The sequence below is a fragment of the Ascaphus truei genome, chromosome 1 (assembly GCF_040206685.1).
Source record: "Ascaphus truei isolate aAscTru1 chromosome 1, aAscTru1.hap1, whole genome shotgun sequence".
NCBI classification, from domain to species: domain Eukaryota; kingdom Metazoa; phylum Chordata; class Amphibia; order Anura; family Ascaphidae; genus Ascaphus; species Ascaphus truei.
In genome coordinates, this window is record NC_134483.1 from 330,910,534 (window position 1) to 330,938,358 (window position 27,825).

General features: G+C 47.8%; 1 protein-coding gene across 9 annotated transcripts in view; it reads left to right on the top strand.

Annotated features, from left to right (window-relative positions):
* LOC142498781 (protein regulator of cytokinesis 1-like) overlaps positions 1 to 27,825 on the top strand; it is a 47,722-nt gene that overhangs the window by 8,895 nt on the left and 11,002 nt on the right. For 8 of the 9 annotated variants that reach the window (XR_012802554.1, XR_012802555.1, XM_075607230.1 and 5 more), the window contains exons 2-8: positions 13,588 to 13,720; positions 13,878 to 14,000; positions 14,466 to 14,699; positions 17,449 to 17,619; positions 19,192 to 19,341; positions 20,257 to 20,404; positions 21,757 to 21,893. Coding sequence is in view for 7 of the 9 variants with exons in the window: in XM_075607210.1 (XP_075463325.1) it covers positions 13,588 to 13,720; positions 13,878 to 14,000; positions 14,466 to 14,699; positions 17,449 to 17,619; positions 19,192 to 19,341; positions 20,257 to 20,404; positions 21,757 to 21,893 (1,096 nt within the window). In the remaining 2 variants the exon portion in view is untranslated. Of the gene's footprint in view, positions 1 to 9,955; positions 10,682 to 13,587; positions 13,721 to 13,877; positions 14,001 to 14,465; positions 14,700 to 17,448; positions 17,620 to 19,191; positions 19,342 to 20,256; positions 20,405 to 21,756; positions 21,894 to 27,825 lie in introns of those variants that run through there. The other variant, XM_075607220.1, reaches the window with a different exon arrangement.

The window sequence follows — 27,825 nt, forward strand, 5'->3', positions numbered from 1 at the left end:
GAGAGAGGGGAGGAGAAGAGAGAGAGAGAGGGGAGGAGAAGAGAGAGAGAGAGGGGAGGAGAAGAGAGAGAGAGAGGGAGAGAGAGAGGGAGAGAGGGAGGGAGGAGAGGGAGGAGGAGAAGAGGAGAGGGAGGAGGAGAAGAGGAGAGGGAGGAGGAGAAGAGGGAGAGAGGGGAGGAGGAGAAGAGGGAGAGAGGGGAGGAGGAGAGAGGGAGAGAGGGGAGGAGGAGGAGAGGGAGAGAGGGAGAGAGGGGAGGAGGAGAAGAGGAGAGAGGGAGAGAGGGGAGGAGGAGAAGAGGAGAGAGGGAGAGAGGGGAGGAGGAGAAGAGGAGAAGAGGAGAGAGGGAGAGAGGGGAGGAGGAGAAGAGGAGAGAGGGAGAGAGGGGAGGAGGAGAAGAGGAGAGAGGGAGAGAGGGGAGGAGGAGAAGAGGGAGAGAGGGGAGGAGGAGAGAGGGAGAGAGGAGAGGGAGAGAGGGAGAGAGGGGAGGAGGAGAAGAGGAGAGAGGGAGAGAGGGAGGAGGAGAAGAGGAGAGAGGGGAGGAGGAGAAGAGGAGAGAGAGAGAGAGGGGAGGAGGAGAAGAGGAGAGAGAGAGAGAGGGGGGGATGAAGAGAGAGAGGGGGGGAGGAGGAGAGAGAGGAGGGGGGGGGAGAGGGGGGATAAGATACATGGGGGTGGTGTGTGTTCTCTAGCAGGGTTTCTAAGGCTAAGGTCCCGTTGCACGCGTCCGCACGGCTGGCTTGCTTGCCGGCGGCGCGTGCAACTCGCTGTACTGCGGTCTACAGGATACTTTTCTCGGAGCGGGGGGGGCGTGGCCAAATGGGTCGGGGGGGGCGCGGCCATGATGTGAGGGGCTGGAGCGGGAGGTGGGCGGGAGTGGGAGGATTGACAGGGAGGGGGGGGCGTGGCTTGAGCGGAGGGACCCGCTACTCTTCCCCCCCCTCCCTCCACGGGCTGCAGGTAAGTAAAAAAAAACACACACACGCAGGCACTCATACATACATACATATACATACATATACACACGCACGCACGCAGGCAGGCACTCACGCAGACAGACAGGTACACACACACAGACACACACATACACACACACACACAGGCACTCACGCTGCTTTCACTCCACACTCCTCCCGCAGCCTCCCCTCCCCATTGGCTCACAGCCCACGTGACGCGTCAACGCTAAGAAACACCATTCTGTGGTGTCTCCTAGCGGCTGACGCGCCACAGCGTGTGATCAGCTGTGCAGCCAGTGGGGACCGGGACCGGCTCGCAAGGATTCCCCTGCTGGTGGGGAACTCGCTACATTGCCGCCCGCGCCAACGAGCGCAGCGGGTCCCAGGCCTAAGAATGTTACTGTGTTGCTTATGTGCCAATCAATCTTGTCTAATAAAAACTACAACTCCCATGATCCCCTACCTGTGAGCATGTGCAGTAGAGCACAGGGCTGTGACCCGGATGTAGTAGGCAGTGAAGTGCACACAGATAGTCCCGTGAGAAATGCAGAGGATCTGTGAGTGCTGCAGCAATGTAAACTCACTTACTGTGCTGCCTGTCTGCAACAACCCGCCCACCCGGAGATTTCAGGGACAAACCCGGAGCCCGGAGAAGGGGATGCCAAACTCCGAGTCTCCGGGTGAAACCCGGAGAGGTGGCAACCCCGTCATCAACATATAGCCTGAAAGGCAATTCATGGCATGCAAGTAGCCACGGTGGTCCATGCAAGTAGCCACGGTGGTCCATGCAAGTAGACACGGTGGTCCATGCAAGTAGCCACGGTGGTCCATGCAAGTAGCCACGGTGGTCCATGCAAGTAGCCACGGTGGTCCATGCAAGTAGCCACAGTGGTCCATGCAAGTAGCCACGGTGGTCCATGCAAGTAGCCACGGTGGTCCATGCAAGTAGCCACTGGTGGTCCATGCAAGTAGCCACGGTGGTCCATGCAAGTAGCCACGTTAGGCTAAGGCCCCGTCACGCCGCTGTAACGCGCGCCTGTGATATTGGCGGCGCGTTCAGCCGATTCCCCGGTCTGCAGGTCACTGCAGGAGGAGAGACCGTGTGGGGGGGGGGGGGGGGGCGTGGCGGGGGAGTGACGGGGGCGCGGCCATGACGTCACCCGGCAGGTTCGTCCCTCATTGGCTGAACCGCCGGGGGGCGTGCCTAATCGCTCAACGCGAGTCCTGCTCTCAATTCTATTGAGAGCAGGAGCAGCTCTCGCCCGAGCGCTGCGGCCCCCCCCTCGCAGCGGGCCCGGCGCCATTGAGGGGAGGGCTCTCATCCGTGGCGGACGCTGTAGTAGGCAGCGGGGGCAAGGCCTTACTCCACTTGCGATACTGCAGAATAAATGAGAACCTCAGTATTGGGTGTCACTTTTTTTTAACTTTATTTGGACTAACAATTGATATTGTAGGACAAGCTTTTGTGCGTTTCCCTTGGCGTCGAGCAATTTCTTAATCAGGAAAACCACATCTGTTGGATTAAGTGACATCCTGTTGATCTCCCGTCTTGCATGGTACAAGATTTATTATCCAAAAATAGGTTTTGGTGGTTACAATGGGACATTATTGTTGCAGTTCCCCTTCTCTCTTTTTTTTTTTTTTTTGTGCAGCTGGGAGATTTTGATGAACTTCATACCCCTATAGATCTTGCCTGATATATTGATGCAGCTTGGTATTGCTGTATTTATATCTGCAATATTACCAGCGGCTAATGAGAATTTTATTTATACAATGTTTTACCAGGAAGTAATACATTGAGTTACCCCACGTTTTTACGTGTCCTAGGCACAGCGTTATGATGACAAATATATGGCTGTTAGGTGAGCAGGGTTATACATTATATATAAAGACATTGCATGTACAGTAAGAGATAATGTTATAGGTGTATTAACAGTTAATGGAGACTCAGTCTTCGCCCACGGCAAAATATACATTTAGAGGGGTTTAATAATCCTTGGACTTGGCCTACGTCTAGTGCCCTCCTCAATAATGGGGAAATGCTGATATTTGTAATACGATCTCCCCATCTAACCCGCTGATCATTAGCAGATCAGTTATTAATCTCCTAGTTTTAATTGGCTAAAGTTTTAATCATCAATCACTGGCAGGAATACGTAAAGTACAATAGGCACAGCAACATTTTATATGTTACAGCAGGGGTGCGCAATCTTTTCCCCCTGCCTCCTTCCCCACCCTCCTTGCCTTGTCTCCAGCGTTCTGACGTTGTGATGTCACATTGCCATGGCAACGTGGCATTATTTGCCGCCAGGACGACACGCCGCCAGAAGCTGCCGGAGACAAGGGACATTAGAGGCCTCTCCCGATCTCCAGCATTTATTTATAAAATATTTACCAGGAAGTAATACATTGAGAGTTACGTCTCGTTTTCAAGTATGTCCCTGGGCACAGAGTTAAGACGAATAATACATGGTTACAAATACAGTTACATAAATGAACAGGGTATACATTATATACAAGACATTGCATGCACAGTTAAAGATAATATATATTATAGGCGTATGTAACAGTTACAGACCAGATTAAAATGTGTGACAGCCTTAGATTTGATTTCATTTAAATGCTTTGGGGAATAGCACGGGGCCTCCGTAAGCGCCGCGGAGCCCCCCAGAAAATCTCAACCCCATCCTCCCTGTTTGTGAACTCCTGGGTTACAGGACATAAAAAGGTATAATGCCATCTAAATAGCTAGTTGGAGGGTATAGGTAACATACCACCCAGAGTAACCAATATTTAGGCCCCTAAAGTGGGACTGTCAACACTGAAACCATGTAGGGTAGATTTCCTGTTGGTATTGTTAATATTTTTGGGTGACGTCACGGTCCAGGCCTCTCTGTTGCGCGCGTCAATGGAGGAACATCGCTCAAGGGGACAGTTGCGCTAACCTATTTCCAGGTCTGTCGTGCCTACTACGACCACGGCCTTAGGCAGGGGCCCCGCTGCCTCAGTCAGCGCGCGCCCGCACTGCATGCAGGCGGCGCTTGGAGAGGCAATCGGCCGCTACCTGCAGTCCGTGGGGGAGGGGTGAGCGTGTGTTTGAGCGGAGGGCTGCAGCGGGGGTCTCCTGGGCTGCAGGAGGATGCACCGAGCCCCCACACATGCCCTCTGCTGCTCGCTCTCCGTGCTGCTGCTCTCCCCCCGACACTCAAAACACACATCTTCCCCCCCAACCTTTTTGAGGTGGGGGAAGCTGACACTCCAGCCCCTGGCGTTGATAGACTCACCAGCGCACCACGTGACACGTCACCGCTCGGGTTCGCTATCCTCTTGCATCCCCTGGCGGCTGACGTGTCACAGCGTGTAGTGAGCCTTGCCGGAAGGAGGCAACGGGGACAGACAGGCAGGGGGTAAGGGGCTGGTGGCCTGCTCACACGCGGCCGCCCGCAGCGGGTCCTCAGCCTTAGGCTAAGGCCCCGCTCCCTCAGTCAGCACTCCCGCACTGCAGACAGGCGGGGCGCTGACAGGCACAGACCGCGATATGCGGTCTGTAGGGAGCGGGAGGTGGACGGGAGTGGGAGGGTGGGCGTGGCTTGAGCGGAGGGACCCGCTACTCTTTCTCTCCCCCCCCCCCCACCCCCCCCCGCCCCCCCTTCCCTCCACGGGCTCTGGCTACTGATGGTTTTTAATTAAAAGCAACACACACACGCAGGCACTCATACACACACACACGCAGGCACTCATACACACACACACGCAGGCACTCATACACACACACACGCAGGCACTCATACACACACACACGCAGGCACTCATACACACACACACGCAGGCACTCATACACACACACACGCAGGCACTCATACACACACACACGCAGGCACTCATACACACACACACGCAGGCACTCATACACACACACACGCAGGCACTCATACACACACACACGCAGGCACTCATACACACACACACGCAGGCACTCATACACCACACACACGCAGGCACTCATACACTAACACACGCAGGCACTCATACACACACACACACACGCAGGCACTCATACACACACACACACACATGCACTCATACACACACACACACACGCAGGTACTCATACACACACACGCAGGCACTCATACACACACACACGCAGGCACTCATACACACACACGCAGGCACTCATACACACACACGCAGGCACTCATACACACACACACGCAGGCACTCATACACACACACACGCAGGCACTCATACACACACACACACACACGCAGGCACTCATACACACACACACACGCAGGCACTCATACACACACACACACACACGCAGGCACTCATACACACACACACACACGCAGGCACTCATACACACACACACACACACACACACACACACACGCAGGCACTCATACACACACACACACACGCAGGCACTCATACACACACACACACGCAGGCACTCATACACACACACACACACGCAGGCACTCATACACACACACACGCAGGCACTCATACACACACACTTAAAATGAGGTGGAGGTAACACAAGTTTAACCTTTACTGTGCTGGAGGTTTTGTCGGCACCCAGAGTGCCAGCGGCTCTCTTCACTCCGCATCATGTGCTCACTCTGCGTGCAAGCCCCGGAGGAGCTCCACTTCCATTTGGATCGGGCTCATCAGCTCCTGAAAAACAAGCATGTGACCAAGAGGTAACTGGTCTGTTATAAGGGCCTTTTGGAAGCGAGGCTGATAGTGCACTAGGAAGGATACTTGGTCGCAAATATGAGACAACCAATAATTAAAAAATAAAAATAAATGATGTTGGACATAGACATTTTCAATTGTAAATGAGGTTATTGTTGTCAGTGCTTTGCATGCTGGATTAATAGATAAAGCAACATCTGGTTTTCTGATAAAGATCCTTTTGTGCTAACATGCTACGCAATTGAGGTGCACAAATCCATTAAGCATCCTCCCGATGTCCTATAGTATTTTGTTAGGTTCTCTCTTACAGGACAGGAAAAAGTGCTATTCGCAGGGTTCCTGTGTAATATATATTATATGAACTTGCTATTTTCTGAATAGCATCTCCAGTGGCATCGAGGTACCAGTGACCTGTGGAGTGTGGAAGCTGACCCGAGTAAGCCTACTGAGACGAGACCTAGCTGGCTAGGATTCTCCCCTCTCCCCACCATAACCCTTGTTTGGACTGTAAACATTTGTATTGTGTAAACTTGCTTTATTTACTACTGCACTTTGTTCTGTCTGATTCGTGCAATCCTGATCTACCGTGACAGTCGTGATTAGTGTGTCTGGCATATTACTCAGGAAGGAAGCACCTGTCACAACAGTCCCTGGAAGAAGCCATCTTGAATGCCGAAAAGTGCGTTGGATGTGCAGTTTCAACTAAGCCATCTGCCTCATTGATTATGCTGCCCCCACCATGGGAACAGATAAGTGTACAAAATTCTGGACAGTCTGACACTACGTTTTAAATCACGGAAGACATAGACTATAGGCTACGACTTTTTCTGGCATTTTGGAAGATTAACTTTAGAGCATCAAAGATGTGGTATTTCCTTTAATTCGATCTAGAGTTCGGCCCTTCGCACTTTACGAGTTGTGCAGGCCTGGATTAGGGACACCCATTAGTTTCTAAGAACTCCGGTTGGAAAACACTGGTTTAAACTAGTGGTTTAGAGCTGCTCGACGAGTAGCGTGTGAAGCTTACAGAGAGAGAACGAAAAGATACGTTTGTGTCTGATATGTTGCGTATACTTCCTTATTTTTGGCCCATAGAGCCCTTAAATTGGTAAAACTGTCTATCTGACTTTTTCATGGTTGAATGTAAAAAGTGACGGCCTTAATTGGTGTGGCAAAACGACCAACTACCATAAAAATACCCGCACAGAAGTGCCACACCACGCATTCGCGGCTGGTACGGTCTCCGGTACCTGAGATTTTTGCTTCTTCAGCTGCGGCGCTGTAGACAGCAAGTCTTGCTACATGTTGTTGTTTTTTTATTATTATTTTGACAGTATTTGCATCATCTCAATAGCCTCGCCTCCACGTTGCTCTAACACATTTTATGATTTTATCCTCCCATCTTACTTTTGATCGTTGTCTAGGTCTACTTTTCCTTGGAATTCAGTTGAGTAGCATCTTTGTCAAGCTATGGTCTTTTCTTCATGAGATGTGTCCAGCTCACTGCCATTTTAATTTCTTCATCTGACAATCGTAGGTGACTCACGTATTCACTGTTGATTTTGGTTAGTTCTTCTGCACAGTGCAATGTCTTGAACAATTTCAAGTGTTGCTCTGAAAAGCTGCGGCGATCGGCTGTCTCCCCTGCCCGCACTCCCTGGCTGATCCTTATCTTGTATCTTCATGTAATCGAATGGCTGTTGTATTCTCGTAAATGTTATTTATAATTTCAATGTGTGCTTCTTCAACACTCTTCCTAATCCATTTAGAATGGCTGAGGTGTAGAGAATGAAATGCTTTTTTGTAGTCTACAGTTCCTGAACCGGCTGGTAGATTGTATTCATTACTTTAGAAAATTACTTGTTGTACAACTTGGATGTGATCCATTGTGTTGTATCCACTGCGACATCCTGCTTGTACCGTACTCCAGGCCTCTTTGAAGTACATGGTCTGTTGCAGCCGATTTAGCAAGTATCTGTGTAAAAATGTTGTGATTGGAAGTATACTAGTCAGGAGGGAGGAGGAGGATTTCTCCATTTTTTTTTTTGTTTTGTTCATCAAGCAGCATGTAGAGAGTTGCCATGATTTTTCTCTACTTCTTCCCCAGCTTCTTTCAAGATTTCAGTTGTAATTCCATCTTCCCCATGTCCCTTACTATTCTTCATGGAATTTATTGCCTTTGCCACTTTTCCTGGAAGGACTCCTGATACTACATTGGGTGGTTTATCATTGGTGGTTTATTTTCTCTTCCTCTGTTGGGTTATGCCCGGTCATCTGTATTCTCGTACCATTTAAAGTAGAGGTACTCCACTCTCTTTATGATAAAGGCCCATCCTTATGATTGAGTGCAATGATTTGCTTCTCCCCAATCAATCATAAGTTGTCTTTTTTTAAGCTTTTATCTTCGATAGTCTTCCTCACCATAGCAGTTACATTTATCTTACGTTTTCAGTTATATATTTGCGGATCATCTTGCAAAGCTCTGCATATATAATTCTTGCGCCTTGGCATTGCTTCATTTCTTGTCTTCAGCAGCTGCTTTGTCTCATTAGATATTTTCTTACCCTCTTTTTTTTTTTTTTTTTGGTAAATTCCTTATCCTATCAAAATTCTCACCACGATAATGATATTAAGAAACTTATTGCGATAACATATACACAGTTTGTTTAAAATAATTCTGAAAATGTTTTAGTAAATATAAATAAAATGTATTCTCAAAATAAATGCATTTTATTTAGATTTACTAGAGCTTCATTCCCAAACTTCATTCCATGTCTGCAGTTCACCTTTTGTCACCTACACTGCTCCCATCACCCGAACATGCCCACCCTCATCCCATCACTCTCACCTGAGATATTCCCTCCATTTTAATAACACTTTTCACTTATAAAATGTTAAAAATATATTAAACTTTTCTTCGATAATCCAAGAATTGTCAAAATCTGTTCATTTATTTTTATAAAGGGTGAGCGTGAAGGAAGCAGTGTAGGTGAGAAAGGATGAAGTGCAGGCATGGAAGGGGGGATTTAAGTACCCCAAGGGAGCGAGGGGGGGGGGAGAGAGTAATCGGTGAAGGGCCCCAGGGCACAGAGGGGAAGGATTTAATGCCCCAGGTGGAGGGGGTTAACAAAAAAAGTATGTAGTTCCTACTTGTCACTGCTGCCTCTGCTCTCACATGCTGTCTACAAATGCTGCTCGAAGCTTCTCCCCCTCTAAGGCCGCGCGTATAGTGCCCGTATAAGGCCGCGCGTATAGGACGGGTGACGTCGCCGCTAGCGAAAGTTATATTTTGCTTTGCACGGCGTCGCGGGCGTACTGGCATTTGAATTGTTCAGGGGCTGTCACATGAGGCAACAGCCCTTGAAAAATCAAATATTGCCAGCTTCCAAAGTTAACGACGCGACGTCGCTCCATCGCATTGTTGCCATCGCGCTTACTGTAAGCGCACACGGCAGCAATGTATTTGTTTTTGGGCGACGTCGCTCATCGCGGGCACTATACGCACAGCCTAAAGGCTGTAATATAGTGCATGGTGGTGCACGTGGCGGGCGTGTTTAGTTTCTATGTTGCAAGCTGTGATGTGCGCTGCTAGGGGGTATGGCTCTGTCGCAGGGTTAGGCCGCGCTGTGATTGGCTCGCTGTCATGTGGCGCGGCAGCAGCGCAAAAATACATGAAATTTGTATTTGCTCTGATCTGCGCGCCACCACGCAGGGCATGTGCACTATATAACAAGCCTAAGTTAGCATTCAGAAGGCGGGTGGGGGACTCTGGGAGAGTGAGAGGCAGAGAGACAGCACAGCGGCAGCTTCAAAGCTGCTCTCTGCACCAGCATCGCAAAATATCGCGATAACAGGTAATTTCCCATATCGGCACATCGGGATATTCTGTTATCGCGATATATTGGTATATCGCCCAACCCTACCTTTGACTGCAGTTATCTCTTCTAGGAAGTACTGATCAGCTGCTTCAGGTGGCAGGAGCTTATTTAAAGCCCACAGGCTGCACAGTATGGGGTGGGGGGAAGTTATATTATGTACTGTGTCTGATTGACCACAAGGGCTACTGGTGTAACAGCCCTTAGGCTTTGGTTCCCGCTGCGTCCGGATGGCGCGCACGGCAGAGGGCCACCAGCCTCTTTCCTCCAGTCTGGAGGTCCCCGCTGGCTCCTCCCGACGTGGCTGACTGTATGCGGTGACGCGTCAGCCGGCCGATGCTGCAAGCTCCTAGTGATTTGCAGCTCTGACGCGTCATGTGGTGCAGCAGTCAGCCAAGGAGGGGAGGGAGGGGAACGTGCGTGCGTGCGTGTGTGCGCGCGTGTGTCCACGGTATCATCTCAGACCTGGTAAAGTTTTTGAACGTCAAACCACGCCTCCCTCTCCCTACAGACCGCATATAGCAGTCAAGTGCCTCTCCACGTGCCACCTGCCTGCGCGTGGTCTGAGGCAGCGGGACCTTAGCCTTATGATGTATCTGGTATGTCAATGGGGCACTAAAAAGGTTAATGATGTTTGTAGGATGGGATGAACAACACAATGTTATCTAGATCACAGGGAAAAGGGAGTGGATTGTGTTCAGAATTGCATTTCGGAGCAAAATCTTCATCACACAGTTGGACAATAAAGCAATATGGTCATAAAAATGTACACTATGTAATTTCTAACAGTAAGCCGATGTGAGTTATTGAGGAAAAGCAATCGATCGATGTCGCAGCCACTCCAAAGCACCGGGACTCACCAGGTAAAATTAAAAACAAAGTTTTATTCAGGTTACATTAAAAAGGAGACACTCAGGACAAACAAAAATAGAAGAACATCCTCCCACGCGTTTCGGGCATGCGCTGCCCAAAGGGTCATTTTACCTGGTGAGTCCCGGTGCTTTGGAGTGGCTGCGACATCGATCGATTGCTTTTCCTCTGTTACTCCGGATCGAGCCTGCGCCGGGGAGTGACGTCACTCATGTTGGACACAGTGACACGAAGAGAGAGAGAGTGAGAGCTACGGACAACGGAGGACAGCTCCATCGTGAGTATTTGCAACTCCAGGCTGATCCTTGTCTTTCTGCACCTCAATACATGGACATTGTTTTGTCTTCTAGCAGTTATCTCTCCAATACTCTCTCCCTCTTATGCGCCTTCATCTCCACTTCGTTACCATGGGCTTACGCCAACAGGTTCATTGCCTTTGAGCTAATCGGACGGTTTTTTTCTATGTTCTATGTGAGTTATTGGCCTATTGGGGACAGCATGCAGCATGCATGACATGCAGCCTTTGAACAAAGTTTAAAATGTAATGTAATTATGGCATTTTTCCTATTGAACCAGTATTAATGGTGACACATTTCTTGGTAATGGTGTGTGTGTGTATATCTATATTCTCTCCCTCCCTCGCCCTCGCCCTCTCTCGCCCTCTCTCGCCCTCGCCCTCTCTCGCCCTCTCTCTCTCTCTCGCCCTCTCTCTCTCTCTCGCCCTCTCTCTCTCTCTCTCTCTCTCCTCTCTCTCTCTCTCTCGCCCTCTCTCTCTCTCTCTCGCCCTCTCTCTCGCCCTCTCTCTCTCTCTCTCGCCCTCTCTCTCTCTCTCTCGCCCTCTCTCTCGCCCTCTCTCTCTCTCGCCCTCTCTCTCTCTCGCCCTCTCTCTCTCTCTCGCCCTCTCTCTCTCTCTCGCCCTCTCTCTCTCTCTCGCCCTCTCTCTCTCGCCCTCTCTCTCTCTCTCGCCCTCTCTCGCCCTCTCTCGCCCTCTCTCTCGCCCTCTCTCTCTCTCTGCGCCCTCTCTCTCTCTCTCGCCCTCTCTCTCTCTCTCGCCCTCTCTCTCTCTCTCGCCCTCTCTCTCTCTCTCGCCCTCTCTCTCTCTCTCGCCCTCTCGCCCTCTCTCTCGCCCTCTCTCTCTCTCGCCCTCTCTCTCTCTCGCCCTCTCTCTCGCCCTCTCTCTCGCCCTCTCTCTCGCCCTCTCTCTCGCCCTCTCGTCCTCTCTCTCGCCCTCTCGTCCTCTCTCGTCCTCTCTCTCGTCCTCTCTCTCGTCCTCTCTCTCGCCCTCTCTCTCGCCCTCTCTCTCGCCCTCTCTCTCTCTCTCTCGCCCTCTCTCTCTCGCCCTCTCTCTCTCTCTCTCTCTCTCGCCCTCTCTCTCTCTCTCTCTCTCTCGCCCTCTCTCTCTCTCTCGCCCTCTCTCTCTCTCTCTCTCTCTCGCCCTCTCTCTCTCTCTCTCTCTCGCCCTCTCGCCCTCTCTCTCTCTCTCTCTCTCTCTCGCCCTCTCTCTCTCTCTCGCCCTCTCTCTCTCTCTCGCCCTCTCTCTCTCTCTCTCTCGCCCTCTCTCTCTCTCTCTCTCGCCCTCTCTCTCTCTCTCTCTCGCCCTCTCTCTCTCTCTCGCCCTCTCTCTCGCCCTCTCTCTCGCCCTCTCTCTCGCCCTCTCTCTCGCCCTCTCTCTCGCCCTCTCTCTCGCCCTCTCTCTCGCCCTCTCTCTCGCCCTCCCTCTCGCCCTCTCTCTCGCCCTCTCGTCCTCTCTCTCGCTCTCTCGTCCTCTCTCTCGTCCTCTCTCTCGCCCTCTCTCTCGCCCTCTCTCTCGCCCTCTCTCTCTCGCCCTCTCTCTCTCTCTCTCTCTCGCCCTCTCTCTCTCTCTCTCTCTCTCTCTCTGCCCTCTCTCTCTCTCTCGCCCTCTCTCTCTCTCTCGCCCTCTCTCTCTCTCTCGCCCTCTCTCTCTCTCTCTCTCGCCCTCTCTCTCTCTCTCTCTCTCTCGCCCTCTCGCCCTCTCTCTCTCTCTCTCTCTCGCCCTCTCTCTCTCTCTCGCCCTCTCTCTCTCTCTCTCTCGCCCTCTCTCTCGCCCTCTCTCTCTCTCTCTCTCGCCCTCTCTCTCTCTCTCTCTCTCTCTCTCTCTCTCTCTCTCGCCCTCTCGCCCTCTCTCTCTCTCTCTCTCTCTCTCTCTCGCCCTCTCTCTCTCTCTCTCTCGCCCTCTCTCTCTCGCTCTCTCTCTCTCGCCCTCTCTCTCTCTCTCTCGCCCCTCTCTCTCTCTCTCTCTCGCCCTCTCTCTCTCGCCCTCTCTCTCGCCCTCTCTCTCGCCCTCTCTCTCGCCCTCTCTCTCGCCCTCTCTCTCGCCCTCTCTCTCGCCCTCTCTCTCGTCCTCTCTCTCGTCCTCTCTCTCGCCCTCTCGTACTCTCTCTCGCCCTCTCGTCCTCTCTCTCGCCCTCTCGTCCTCTCTCTCGCCCTCTCGTCCTCTCTCTCGCCCTCTCGTCCTCTCTCTCGCCCTCTCGTCCTCTCTCTCGCCCTCTCGCCCTCTCGTCCTCTCTCTCGCCCTCTCGCCCTCTCGTCCTCTGTCTCGTCCTCTGTCTCGCCCTCTCGTCCTCTGTCTCGCCCTCTCGTCCTCTGTCTCGCCCTCTCGTCCTGTGTCTCGCCCTCTCGTCCTGTGTCTCGCCCTCTCGTCCTGTGTCTCGCCCTCTCGTCCTGTGTCTCGCCCTCTCGTCCTGTGTCTCGCCCTCTCGTCCTCTGTCTCGCCCTCTCGTCCTCTGTCTCGCCCTCTCGTCCTCTCGTCCGCCCTCTCGTCCGCCCTCTCGTCCGCCCTCTCGTCCGCCCTCTCGTCCGCCCTCTCGTCCTCCCTCTCGTCCTCCCTCTCGCCCTCCCTCTCGCCCTCTCGTCCTCTCTCCCTCTCTCTCTCTCTCTCTCTCTCTCTCTCTCTTGCCCTCTCTCCCTCTCTCTCTCTCTCTCTCTCTTGCCCTCTCTCCCTCTCTCTCTCTCTCTCTCTCTTGCCCTCTCTCCCTCTCCCTCTCTCTCTCTCTCTCTCTCTCTTGCCCTCTCTCCCTCTCTCTCTTGCCCTCTCTCTCTTGCCCTCTCCCTCTCTCTCTTGCCCTCTCTTGCCCAGCACATATTTTTCTCCGACAACACCCCCCCCCTTTAATTCTTCAGATGCAAATGTTTTCCATTTTCTTTTCCCGACCCTTCCCCCAGCGTGATCTTGGCCGCTTCTATCGTCTGCAGTATGAACCAGTGCATTGCAAGGCTTACAGACGTCTGGGATGAGATGGGTGTCAAGGAGGAGATGCGCGCGGATAGGCTGGAGACCGTGAAAAAGCACATCGAGGTGACCACCATCTTTTGTTACAGGAAGGCATTGTTTCATTGCTTTGATCATCTTAAAATAATACAAACTATTTTAATTAGAGAATTGACACAAGTTGACCACTTTAGGTTATGTTAATTTGGTTTGTCCTCGTGTTGATATATTAATCTTCTTGCAGGTGATGTTTAATCAAATGATTACAGAAGAGGTGCAGCTGAAAGAAGATATTGAGGCAAAAATTCAGAACGGCAAAAATGCGTTGAAAAAACTGTGCCATGAGTTGTCGCTGAAGGAATACACAGTGAGTTTTTTCTGTAGGTGTTCATCAGTCAATGCTCACTAACAAGCACCTTTACTATAGGATTCCTATTCACTGAAGGACCGTTGCTATATTATAGGATCATTACCGTATCTCCAGTTACTGTAGGACCAACCGTATAGAGGAACTTTAATTGGTTTATATTAGGGTAGCCTTGCAAATAAGACAATTCTTAGGAGCCTGCTAAAGTAAAATCCGTGTGTCCGTGTGTGCATATGTATAGCTATTGTAGTGTTGCAGTGTACACAGCGCTGTTCATAAAAAATTGTTAGAAACCGCGTCACATTTGTCTGAGGTGCAGGGAGATGAAAGGAATTACCCAGAGTCTGGGTGTATACTGGCATTCAAACCAGGTTCCCTTTGTGACATTCTCCCTTCAGTGTTCACATGTGTACATGTGATACCATAGTGTAATCTCTCAATGTATATGTGTGTGTAATATTTCAGGTGGACGAGGACATGACTATTCTTCAGATAGAGAAAGACTTAAGGCTGAAAGTACAAGAAATGGAAAGAGAGAAGGCCGAGCGACTTGTTGAGCTGAAGCTGCTGCAGCGGGAGGACATGGAGCTCTGTAACGACCTTTGTGTAACTCCTTATTATGTACCAACTGGGAGCATACCCAGCCGTCAACAACTGGTGGAGCTCAGGGAACATATCAAGGCTCGGACCGGAGAAAGGGTATCACAAATATCTTCTCACGTTATTTATCTGTTTTTAGTTTAGCTGTTGTTTTGACACACAGCAAAATTGATTGCAAGATCACACAGAATAGTGAGATAATGTACAGCTATCAGGTGTGTGTGTGTGTGTGTGTGTGTGTGTGTGTCCTGTATACACACCTGTGTATATATATACACACACAAACCTTATGTCGGTTGTGCTGACAATATTGTAGGTAAGGTGACTGTAGACTAATTGTTTTTTTTTATGTTTTTGTTTTTTTAAACCCCCCTACAAAACACATGGCCCAATCTTGTGATTGTCTGGATGGATTTGTACCAAATTTTGTACATTTGTTGTTGGGAGGGGATGTGTACTAAATTAGGTGTCACATTGTTAAAATGTGGCTTTTGTATTTTAATTACCTAAAACATCTGCTTGACATATTATTCTGAATCTTTTATACAGTGTTTGGCTTGAGGGAGGAGGGCAGTAGAAGTGCCTCTTCGTATTTCTTTTTTTTTTAAAGATGTAATTTTTCCTGTAACTCTGGAGCGTAAAGTGACATAACGTGTACATTCCATAGCATGATGCGCGTTTCACCCCCTCCCCCAATGCATTGTATGGCTGACATCCCCCTCACCCCCGAAGAGCATCTCCTCACCCACCAAGACCTCCCTCGCCTCCCTCAAAAATACACATCCCGTCACCAAGGGAAGCCGCACACTGTAGCCTGCCATGTGGCTCGTCATAGCGATGTGGGGTGGGCAATTGCAGACCACCGCGGTGATCTGTCACAAATTGTCTGTCGAAATTAGTCCCGCTTTCAGTTGAGGTCACAGTATAATTTTTTTATCAGAAATTAATATTAGGTGGGGGACAAAGTTTTTCCTGCAGCTAGGTATTATTTGCCAGTCACTGAGAGGGCAGACTGCTCTTCTGCGCTCTGTAAGGCTGCGCCTATAGTGCTGGCGACGCGACCGATGCCGTCGCCACCAGCGAAAGTTATTTGATTTTCAGCGACTGTCGCCAGCGACATCAAGAAAGTGGGTGGGCCGCTGTCTCTGGTTTAGAGACAGTCACATGTGGCGACTGTCTCTAAAAAAATCAAATGCGGCAGAGTCTATGTATTTCATTCGGCGCCCCATCGCAAGGCACTAAAAGCGCAGCCTTGAGTACACTTTAGTCTTGGGCGGGTTTATCTCTATTAGGGCAAAAGTGAACTAATGGGAGTGGCATGCCTTGGTGAACGTATGCATCTTTTTAAACAAGGCAAACGTGGGTAACCCTCCCTGTGGGCTATAAGGGAACAATGTGTGTGCTGGGTGCTACTAGGGGTGCATTACCTTCAACCAGGGTGATGGTCCGCACAAGTGGTTTAGATACAAACATTCTTTATTTGCATTCTTTATGGTTGCAACTCTACCTCAGCTGCATAATTGCAATCTGTGGAGGGACATTACTTTTGGGATTTGAAACTGGTTGCAGTTAACAGAGGTTATTGATAAACTTGCTCTTAGTAGCTTTCTCTCCCTCTCTTTCCAGGGTCCCCTTTTCTCTCTGTATCCAATCGTATGATACTGGAGCAACATGTGGTGGTGCTTCTACTGGCACTGTACTCCATCACTATAGCATCCTGCCCAAAGTACAGTGCAATAATTAGTACTATGACCAGGGCAATAACCCCAGAGGGGACAGACATCTGACCTATCCTGGGGTTGTAGATGGGGTGACCCTCTTGTCATGCTCTTCTTCTTTAGCTCATTTCCTAGGGCCTCAATTGTGAGGGACACTTCCCTGTTCTTTTGCTCCTATACTAAGGCTGAGTCCATAAAGACTGCAGCCGTGTGGAGGCGCGCGGAGGCGGAAGGAAAGCGGATGCTTTCCCTGGCCTTGGAGCGCATGCCGTCTGTGGGCGGGCCAGTGACGTCACGGAGCTGGTTCGCCCTCATTGGGCGAACCACTCACATGACCGGCCCTCCGCTCCCCTCAGCACCAAAGCTTAATTTGAAATGTCTCCTCCGCGTGCGGAAGCGCCCCCTAAAGCCGCCCTCATAAAGGGTGCCGGGGGTAAGTCTGCTGCCTCCAGCGCGGGTCAGTGGATAAGCGCTGACCATGCCCGCGGCCTAAGGGCCTCACTGGAATGGACGCATCCCTGTACTGTAAAACAATTACAGTAAAACAATTACAAAGGTTGAGATAGGAACCAAACTTCTCACAGTTTAGCCCTTACTTGATCTCTGCTTCTCCGCATCTCCCTCTACCTCCAGCCCAACTGGTCTTCAACTTCTACGGTCTCTCCCTCCCCCCCTTATCCCCCTGCCTCTATAGTAACAAAATGCTTTGGAGTATTTATGCTCTCAACACCTATTGGTGTAAACTGTTGCATATGCAGGAGGATTGTTTCATCCAGAGACCGTGATGTTACGACGTGACCGACAATGGCTGCATAATTTGTTTAGCGATTAGGGAGAACAATTACCTGATGACGTTTTGAATGAAGTGAACCTGGACTTACTTTTACACAAGAAGCAAACTTTTCACAAGGGAATATTGCACTGTAAGAGGAATTAAATCTTTCTACGGAAGCCAATTGCATTGATACAGTAAATCAATGCTCTGTCTGTCTGCTATGTAGGATTGCCCCTTAAACGCAGCCCAACGGTCTTGTGTTATAATACGTAGCTCATCACTAAAGTCATTGCATAGTCGGCATGTCTGGTTCTTGTTCACTGTTTTTCTTTTTCTTTGTACAATCCGCTTGTAGAAAGAACGACTTCAAGTCTTTGTTGCACTCAGAGCAGAAATCCGTCTGTGTATGGATGAAATGGGACGAGATCCAGAGAACTCTTTAGAGCAAGAGGCCATTGGTGGGGATGATGAGGCTTTCTTCCTTACAAAGGATAATATCCAAGCTCTTACCGTTCTTAAAGTGCAGGTTTGTTTTGTATGTATACAACGCAGATTTTTCTGTACATCTTGTTGCAGTCTGTCTTTTTTTTAGGCTGGATGCCAAGTTGTACTGATGACGTATTTAAGCAGAAGCCAGTGTTAATCCCTTCTATAGACCTACCTGCTTTAGCATAGGAAAGATGAAGGCTTATTTTAAAAAAAAAACTAGAGGAAGTGCATTAATGTCCAGCATTACTAAGTCAAAATATTATATTCTGGACCAGTTTCCAACTACCTAAAGACTGCAGATCAATTAATATAATGTATTGTGACAGAGTGGAATTCCAGGGCACCTATCCTGTTTTTAAAAGTGTGTGTGTGTGTTATAATAATATAAATTAAAAAAAGGTAGTCCACGGAAATCCAGAGTAGAAATATTTAATGAATGCATTAAAGCAGGTAAAAAAAAGATCGACTGCTAAGTTTCAGATCACACAGGATCCTTTTTATCAAGCTCCAGGTGCTTCATAAAGGACATTGTGTAATCTAAAACATCGCTGTCGTGTTTTTTTTGTTTTTTGATACCTGCTTTGATGCATTAATTAACTAGTTCCTACTTTTACTCTGGAGTGCTGAGGACTACTGATTTTTCACTTTAGGCACACATAGCAAGAACCAAAATAGAAAAACCAGTGCACATGTCATAAAAATAAATACACATATACTTCCCCCAAACCAGGTTCGATGAAGACTCAACACTACAAGAACAGTAATCAAAAAGATTTGTAACGAAGAAACCGCATATTCCACATTTTGGTCCGCTAGGGACCTTCCTCAGGGTTGTGTTTACTCACAGTAGACTGAGGTGTGTTTATATACACACAGAGGGGACCTAGAAGTGCAAATCTATAAGGAAAAGCAGGGGTCATAATGACTGGACATGTTACCTAGCAACACTGTACACAAACTAAATTGAAGACACTGTATTGTGAGAACACTTCATCGTAATAGTCCTAACTAGAAAGCAGAATACATAGAAACAAATTGGTGTCAAAAACATCACGAGATGGTTATATATCTATAGCTATCTGCAGCAGGTAGAAGAAACCAACACTGTTTCCATTTCAGTATCCATATTGATACGTCACTAGCTGCTTCTAGTGTCTTCTTGTTGGTTGGATCTCTTCATTGGACCTGGTTTGGGGGAAGTATTCTTTATTTATATTTCTATATGGTTTCTGTTTATATACAATTGAGAACCATGAGAGGTTTTTACGTTTTATTTAAATGTTGAAAAAATGAATAGTAAATGTTCGTCAGTATTTTTTTTTGTCGGAATGTATGTTGAAATTATTAGTTTGTAGGGATGTTTGTGTTCGAGTTTAGTTTTTTGTTTTGTAGTGTCAAGTGAAAGTCCTATAATTGTAATGTGTGCTAAAAAAATGACTTCATACTGTACATGTCAAAAGGTTTTTTTTCTTTCAAAAGTCCCATTCTCATTGTGATATTTCTAGTTTATAACTGTCCTTGAAAGGACTTGCTTTGTGGCACCTGTGCGGTGAACGTTCATTATGGAGGTTTAAATACGGTAACATTTGTGTTTGCACTTGCGTTCCAGCTTGATCTGAGGAAAGAAGCTCTTCTAAGCACTCTGAGTGAACTTAAGCAAAAGGTTCATGTGTTGTGGAATCGGCTGCAGGTGCCCCAGAACGAACAGGAATTGCTTCCCAAAGTTGCTGTGTCTCCTATTTCTGATGAAATCAAGCAGGTAACTGGTCCCTTGTAGTCGTGCTTCAGCAGCATCAGACTATGGGATGGGACATTTGGTGGTGGTGGCGTTTGGCCGCTGTAACCTCCGCCACCGGCCGCTTCAAGGAGAAGGTAAGTTTTAGCGTTTAGGGTATGTGGTTAGTTGTAGTGCTTAAGGCAGGGGGTTAATGATAGGGGTATGGGGTTTTAGGGTAACGGTTGGGGGGTTTGGGGTAAGGGTTAAGCTTCAGCACTTGGTGACGTGGCTGGTAGCAACAGGTTCCGGCGGTGTGAGTCATGGTGAAGCGCCGGCGGTTATGTGATGGCGGGAAACGACTACAACCAAATGTCCTAGACCATTAGATTCTGCTTCATTCCTTTGCGGGCTAGGGTATCCACAATACCTAGTTTTACAAATGTAAATTCTAAAATATTTGTTCATAAATGGAATCTCGGTTTTTCAAGCCCTGGCAACGGAAGATGTGAGGGAGGGGGAAGGGGGGGTTAGAAATATGCTACTCATTTTTCAGATTATTGATTCTTCCACTTAAATAAGAAATCACTTGGCCAAACAGGAGAGTGTGGAAAGCCTCGTACACGTGGCCTTTACCTGTAAACAACTGTACCTACATTCTTAGCTGCTTTGACCATCAGCCAATTTTGACTGGGTTTTAAAAGTTCCACTTGGCCTCTTCAAACGTTTTACATACTCACGCGTGCACACACTCTTCTTACCTGTGGATTTTTTTACTCTCAATGAAAAACTGAGCAATAGTCATGTATGAAATGACATGTGTTTTTTGCTTTACTGCAATGTTTACTTGTGTTCCCAGTTCGGGGTGCACCTTGATGAAAAGGCTTTGTGTAAATCCTCTCCCCAGCATTACTGTTCACTTGTGCATACTTTGAATTAGGACGTCTTTACTGCTTTCAGTGGGAAAGGGAACTTGTACACCTGGAAGAGCTTAAAAAAACAAATCTGAAGGTGGTGTTTCAGAAAACACGAGAGGAGCTCCAACTGTACTGGGACAAATGTTTTTTTAGCGCAGAGCAAAGACAAGAATTTACTCCTTATTATGAAGGTAATATTTTAATTTATCAGTTTGCATAATGTAATGTAGTTCTCTATGAATTGTAGTTTGAAATGACCTTCATTAATGCACAACGGATAACTTTCCATTCTGAAGGGGCTAATAGGACTATAATCTTGCATTACAATAGAGTTCTTAATGTGTTAAGAATTGTACCTCATGTTGGCATTGCAACATAAAATGTAGATTACAGATCTCTGGTCTGCCTCAAGACTTTGCCTCGAGTCTTCAAGCTTGAAATTATCTTTGAAAAAACAAACAAATCATAAGATGGGCATTAGTGCAATTAGATCTTGGTTAATTTCTGTGTATGCGGCAAATGTTTTTTTTTTTTTTTTTTTTAAATATAGGATTGCAGCAGGGGATCTCTGGAGCTGAACCCCATTCATTTCAGCTCTGGGGACCCCCCTACTTCCAGAGATACCTCCGAAGTAGGTGCCGGTAGTGGCTCCTGCTGTGCAAGCAGGGCTGTAAAGTTTAAAGCTCCCGCATGTCATGGGCTAATAGGAAGCCGCACCAATGATGTCACAGCTTCCTATTGATCCGCAGGGCGTGAGATAACTACTGGGAGTTTGTTCCATAGTACCCGACCGACATGGTCACTGTTTACTGCATCGACCCCCTAGTGTTCTCTCTAAGTTACTCTTGGGTATCTGCAAGCATTAGATGCTAGTGGAGGCGCAGGTATAATATAATAATTTCAGGCTCTATAGATGCTGACTATTATATTTTGTCTTGTGTTTTTAGTTATGTGACAGCCATATATGCAAGGGGTAATTAACTCCACTCAAAGGGGCAAAAAGTTCACCTGCTTGTGTGGCCAACAGTATTAAATGGAACACACAAAAGAAAAAAAGGTGAATCCCCTAAAAACAAAAGTAGAGCTCTACTTACAATTGAGTTTGCAGAATTTTTTGGTGGAAACAGCCAAGAATACGTTTCCGGTTCACTCTAGCACTTTCATAAACAACGTTTCGGGTGGATAAAAGATCCAGGGAATATGAAATGTATTCTGAGGTTTCCACGTTAAACGTCTTTGATGTACACTCCATTGCAAGTCGAGCTATCCTTATTGATTTTTTTGTGGATTCACCTTTGTTGCAGTGCTTTTACAGAAATCTTATACAAACGGTAATATGGGGAGACTAATACTAATGGGGATTAGTGCTTAATACAGGAATGTAATCATTGGGAATTTGAATCCCTGCCTGACGAGTTTGCAATATACAATGTCAAACAACAAGAGACTAAGGTTTTGAGTAGTGTTTTTTTTAATTTATTTTTTAAGAGCGAGTCCGTATTTTAACACAGAATGTGAACTTGTATTTGTTTTTGTGTTGCAGAAGACTTCACGGAAAGTCTCCTTTGCAAGCACGACGAAGAAGTTGTCCGGCTAAAATTACATTACGAAAAATGCAAAGAAATGCTCGAAGCTGTGATCAAATGGGAAACAAATTGGGAACAGTTTGTTGTGCTTGAGGTGAAATTATCACTTTTCAATTGGTCTTCAGTTATATTTGTGCCTATGTAGGGAATATATAGTATATTCTCTGAGAATGCTTTCTTACCTCCAATTGGGCAATTTATTTATTTTTTTTAAAATCCTGTTTATACATTTCATATCTAATGTACGTTAAACAAGTAAGACCATGTGTTACTATATTCCATTAATCTCCTTCCCGACTACTATTTTTCACGATGAATGTCTTTATTTATATAGCGCCATTAATGTACATAGCGCTTCACAGCAGTAATATATGTGACAATCATATAAATAACAAATAATATAAATAACACATAAAGGGGAGAAGTGCTTCAGACGTAAAAGTAACATTTAGGAAAAGTAAGCTCCGAAGAGCTTACAATCTAATTGGTAGGTAGGAAGGACGTACAGACAGTAGGAGGGTGTTCTGGTGAGTGGGTCTGCAAGGGGCCAAGCTTTATGTATGCGGTGTAAAACTATCACTCAGAGCTACGCATATGCTTCCTTAGGCTAGGTCCCCGGTGGTGACGGCACACCAGTCACTAGTTTCAATTAGGCAGGCCCCAGTGTCTTGATTGTTGGCTCACGCAGTGCGGTGGTGCGTCAGCCGGCAGGGGAGACAACACGATTGTGTTCCCGTGCGGTCACGTGGTGTGCTGGGAGCTGATACGAGGGCAGATAGCTTGGACCAATGGGAGCGCAGTGCATTGGGCTGTGCGCCCCTGTTTTTCTACGGCCCCGCACCTCCCATCGTGCCCTGCAGATTGCGGTTTTAAGCTGTGCACTCAACGCCAGGCGCGTGCAGCAGCCACCACCGGGGACTTAGCCTTAAGCAGGTGTTTTAAGATAGGTCTTAAAGGTGGATAGAGAGGGTGCTAGTTTGCTATTGAGGGGAAGGGCATTCCAGAGGTGTGGGGCAGTCAGTGAGAGGTTTAAGGCGGGAGAGGCCTTTAGATACAAAAGGGGTAGAGAGAAGACATCCTTGAGCAGAACGCAAGAGTTGTGATTAACTCTTAAGAAATGTCTGTTAAACCGTGACAATTAGCAGGCTGAAAAAAGCTTTTGGTGGGTTTCCCCAGAGCTACCAACTATGCAAATTAAGTGTTTTAAGGGAACAATCCAAGCAATATCTTACATGACTTTTATCATCAGTTCTTTAATATTACAGAATACTTCAAAAAAAAATTTGTTCTTAATTCAACTCTTAATGCCACTTTTAATGTTTTATAATATACTGAACATCCTTTGATTTTCTATAGCAGCTTTATCCCATCTCCTCAGCAGTGCAAGATCTTTGTAACACTTTCCTGTTTGTGATCATTTGTTGCCAATATTCCCAGCAGTTTGAGTTGCAAACTGTAACAATACATAATGTTACCATAGTCATATAAGAATACATTGTAGCTGCTGAGTTACACTGACTGAAGGATTGATTGAAACTGAAAGGCAGCCATTTAGTGGTCCCTGCGAAGCAGCATCTTTGCTGATCAATCACAGGAAAGTGATTCGATCTGCAGCTTAGGCAACTAGTTTTCAATAAAGGAAATCAAAGGCTGCATACATTAAAACAAAAACAAGATTGAAAAAATGTTTTACGTGCTGTGCAGATTGCTTCTTTAAGTCTTTCTAGCAATTTGATCTAGAATCTAGATGTGTGGGCCAGCAATTCTCTTAACCGCTCTTGATAATGGAAACTCAACCCTTGTGTTGCTGCTCACCTGCTTGTGCAATAGCCGCAAAAGGTGAGCTGGAGTTAATATAATTATTGCACGTCCAGCAACATCTCCTGCTGCTCCCGCCTTCATTTTCAAGACACAAGAGTCTTCAGGAAAGTGCATGTTTGGAAACAGTACACTTCCGGCGGCATTGATTTATATTGTATGAGAATTTGAAGATTGTCTGTTGGTTATTTTTGTTAGGTTGTTATCCTTACTGGTTCACATAAACATTGAAGTTAATTTCCTGATCCCACTCTCTAAAATGTAATTGTTCATATTTATTCAGGTATAAATTGTATGCTTTTTAAAATGGTGCTTCTGGTAATAGTGTGGTTTTTAACATAATTAATACAATTGGGTATTTTCGCAATGCAGCAAACCATCTTATAAAAAGAACACTATTTTATTACTTTTTTACCCAATCTATATTATTTTTCTGTACATGCCAGTACAAAATGAATGGGGATTGGGGGGGGGGGGGAATAAATTTAACAAATCAGTGTTAGTCTCCCTGTTCTCCTCACATCTATTATTTTTGACCTCCTAATCGAGTGGTGGGAGGCGGGTAGTCTCGCCTTAAAGGAGTTATTAGTTGTTTGGGTTTTCCTATTCCTGGGCAAATAGGAAGATTAGTCACATAGCCAGTGGGAAAGAAGCAGGTGTGGTCTTCTGTGCTAAAAGTTACGCTGTCTGCATTTGTTAAATTCGGGGGTATGCTATGTACTCTCTGCCATACTGCTTACCTGAAGAAATGGCTGTTCTTGGTGACCAAGCTGTTCTGCCTCTGGACATTTGGCTCTCCATAACTGTGCTCTGCTGTACACTGGTAATCGACCACTTGTGGCTTTGTGGCAAGCTTTTATCCCTGCGTGCACGTTGCTACGCAAACTATCATGCAGGGTTTCTTCTCTTCCCCCTATGCCAGTACAAACAAATAGGGGATTTAGCCCTGCCAAGTTACAGGGGTAGGACATTTTCGACTAATTGGCCCATAAAAGGCTCCCTGCTCTCCTCACAGAAGTTATTTTTGTACTACATGTCACAGAGGTAGTTTCTCTTCACACAGGTTTTGTTTGGTACATCTTTATACAGAGTGCCTTCAAACTCTATTTTTTCCTGGACAAAGGAGAAGGCTGTGTATGCCTTTTACAATTAACAGTTTGATTAGATCCTTTGTGGAATGTGCTCATGTTACTAGAGTGAAAGTAGGGTTTGCATGAACTCCTCCTGTTGTGTGTACTTCAGAAGCAGCCACAACTAAGGCCCGTAATATAGAGGGCGCTCTTGCTGCGCCGTGCACGGCACTTATAATTGTCTGTGGCTAGCCAGCCATTCTATGCTAGGGCCGCGCGCACAGCGGTGAGCGTGGAGCCGGACGATCGGGGGGGAAACTGAAACCTATGTTTTCGCGCTGCTCAGTGTCTGCAATGTATGTGTGTATCTGTTACTCAAAGTGAGGCTCCCTGAAGTGTTCAACTGCCCTTTCTCACGGATGGGACACCGTGTAATGTCAGCAGTGTGCTATCCACAAGCCAAATCTCACTCTCGGGGAGGGTAACTTCTTGGAACTCAGCATTGCACATTAATAGTCTGCGAGGACAGTACAAAGTCTCACTCTTGGAAGTCCGTATCATTGTTTTGGCTCCTGATCCTGAATCCTTCCAAGCCTGTCGCTCACAGCAGCACGGACTGTACACTCAAAGTGTGCGGCTCGAGCGTTGGCGCAGGCACACATCCATTATATTACGGGCCTTGGGCTACGGCCCCGTTGTCTGCCCTGTACGCGTGCCTGCCAGGCTGGCGGTGCGTGCAGCTGAGTTCCCCGGTCTGCAGGGGGAAAGATGGGGGCGGGGGTTTGAGGCGTGGGGCGTGGCCATAACGTCGCCCGGCAGGTTCGCACTCATTTGCTGAACCGCTGGGGCAGTGGCCTCGTGCTCCATCACTAGTATTGAGCACAATTTTCATGTCTGCAGGAAAAACTGGCCATAAAGCGTGGCGGCCACCCCTTGCAGTGGGCCTGACCCCATTGAGGGGCGACTCTTGTGCCTGCATGGCGGGCGCTGCAGCGGGTACCCGGCCTTAAGCTGAGTTTATAGGGGAGAGTGGCTGTGCTCTCCAGCGCGGATACTTGCTGATGCTCACCTCTCGCTTTACCAAGCGGCTGCTTTTCATGTTCTTGCCCATCAGACAGAGCGTGTGCTCTGGTAGGCGGGGCTTGTGGGTTGGAGACGGGACAGGGATCTGTGTGATTGGATATGAGAGATATATCCATGTCTCTGTCTCTCTCTCTCTCTCTCTCTCTCTCTCTCTCTCTCTCTCTCTCTCTCTCTCTCTCTCTCTCTCTCTCTCTCTCTCTCTCTCTCTCTCCAAATTAAAAAAAATAAATGTTATAATCCAAGATTTAATAAAAGAGATCACAATGGATGTATAAATGAATATGCCTAATAAAAACCGTTTGGAAAAATTAATTAATTAAAAATGTGTACACTGTGCACACGCAGAAGCAGCACACTGTACACACACACAGCACACACTCACTGCATTCACTGCACCAGCGCACGCACTCACTCTCCCTTTCACACACACTCCGGCCGGCTCCTCGCCTCCATCGCCTGCCCCAGGGGCCGACCGCACACCACCCCGCTCCCACGATCGCTCCGGGACACCCCCCCCTCGGCGGCCACACCCCCCCCCCCACCCCCCCTCCATCACTCGCCCCAGGCAGGCAGCCATGGGGATTGGGGCTGAAGGGACAACGATCCCGCTCTCACCACTGCTCCTGGACCACCCCCCCCCCCCCCCCCGGCGGCCGCAACCCCCTCCCGCCCCTCCCTCCATCACCCTTCCCAGGCAGGCAGCCACGGGAACCGGGGCAGAAGGGGGGCACTTCCCTCCTCCCCCCTCCTCCCAATCGGGTTCGTGACTGGCTTTTTTTGTTTTTAAAAATTTAATTAGTGCGACCGCGGAGGGAACAGGGAGCGGAGGGAACAATGGCCGCTCTCGGGTGTAAGAATTTTCGTGCTGCGCTCTGATTGGATGCTGTGCGGTCACATGACCGCACCTCCTCTCCAGCAAGCACAGAAACACAGATTTGCCGGGAGCTGGAAGCTGAGCGAGGTTCAGCAAGCGGAAGCTTTCACTCAGAATGGCACCATAACATATAGTGGGTCTCTGAATATATGCTCAGTGCGCATCAGCAAGCACTACGCCACTATAAACTCAGCCTTCGGCAGCGGCCAGGCTGAGAGCAAGCTCAGAGCAAGTATTTTCAGGCCAGTTTAAATTTTGTAGTTGCAACTTGTATTGCGGCCCTGACGTCGCAGTTTGTTCGCCCTCTTTGGGCGCACTGCTCACGTGACGCGTGGGCATCAAATGTATTTGTTTCTGCAAGCAGCAGAGCGCTCACGGGCTTTGGACAGTCTCATTGCGATCATGTGTTTGAATCGCGTCGCATGAGTGCGCAAGCGTACTCTGCTTTACCCTGGACGAGGCCTTATTTTATTTTTTTGTTTTACAGGTAAGAACTTTGTTCTTGCTTTTTCCGACCTTGGGTTGCCTAAGACTTTCTTATTTAGGCTAATCAGACCATTATCTCGGAGTAATTATTGGGCCACCAACCTGCCATTGAGCTAGGCTATGGGCCCTATGTATGGCATTTTCGCTCCGAGAATGCATGGTGCTCTGCTTGTGTGCTCTGCTTGTGTGCTCTGCTGCTCCTTTGTGCCCAGAGCTTGTGTGCTCTGCTGCTCCTTTGTGCCCAGAGCTTGTGTGCTCCACAATGTTTTTTTTTTTAATTCATTTATTTATTTAAAAAAATTTCCCCCTCTTAGGGAATTTTGGTTGGTGGTCTGTTCCCATACCCAGTCGGGGCCTGGCATAGAAGGGACATAGTGAAAAGTGGTATTACTTATTTATCATGAATACCTTTACTTCTTCCTACCCTCCATGCTAGTACAGCTTTCCCTCCTTAGTTCATTATTATTATTTTTTTATTGCTCCGCTGTGAGGAGCATGAAGTCTGATCAGTACTGATTAGAACCTGATTTAATTGAAGGTTTTTTTGTTCTACCCCCGACTAGGCAGGGCTAATCCCCCATGCACTTGTACGAACATATAGGGACTAAACAGGAATGAATGATTAAGAATGTCACCTATTGTTGCACATGCTGGTTTGTTTGCCAGGTGGTCTATTACAAAGTTGTTGTTTTTTT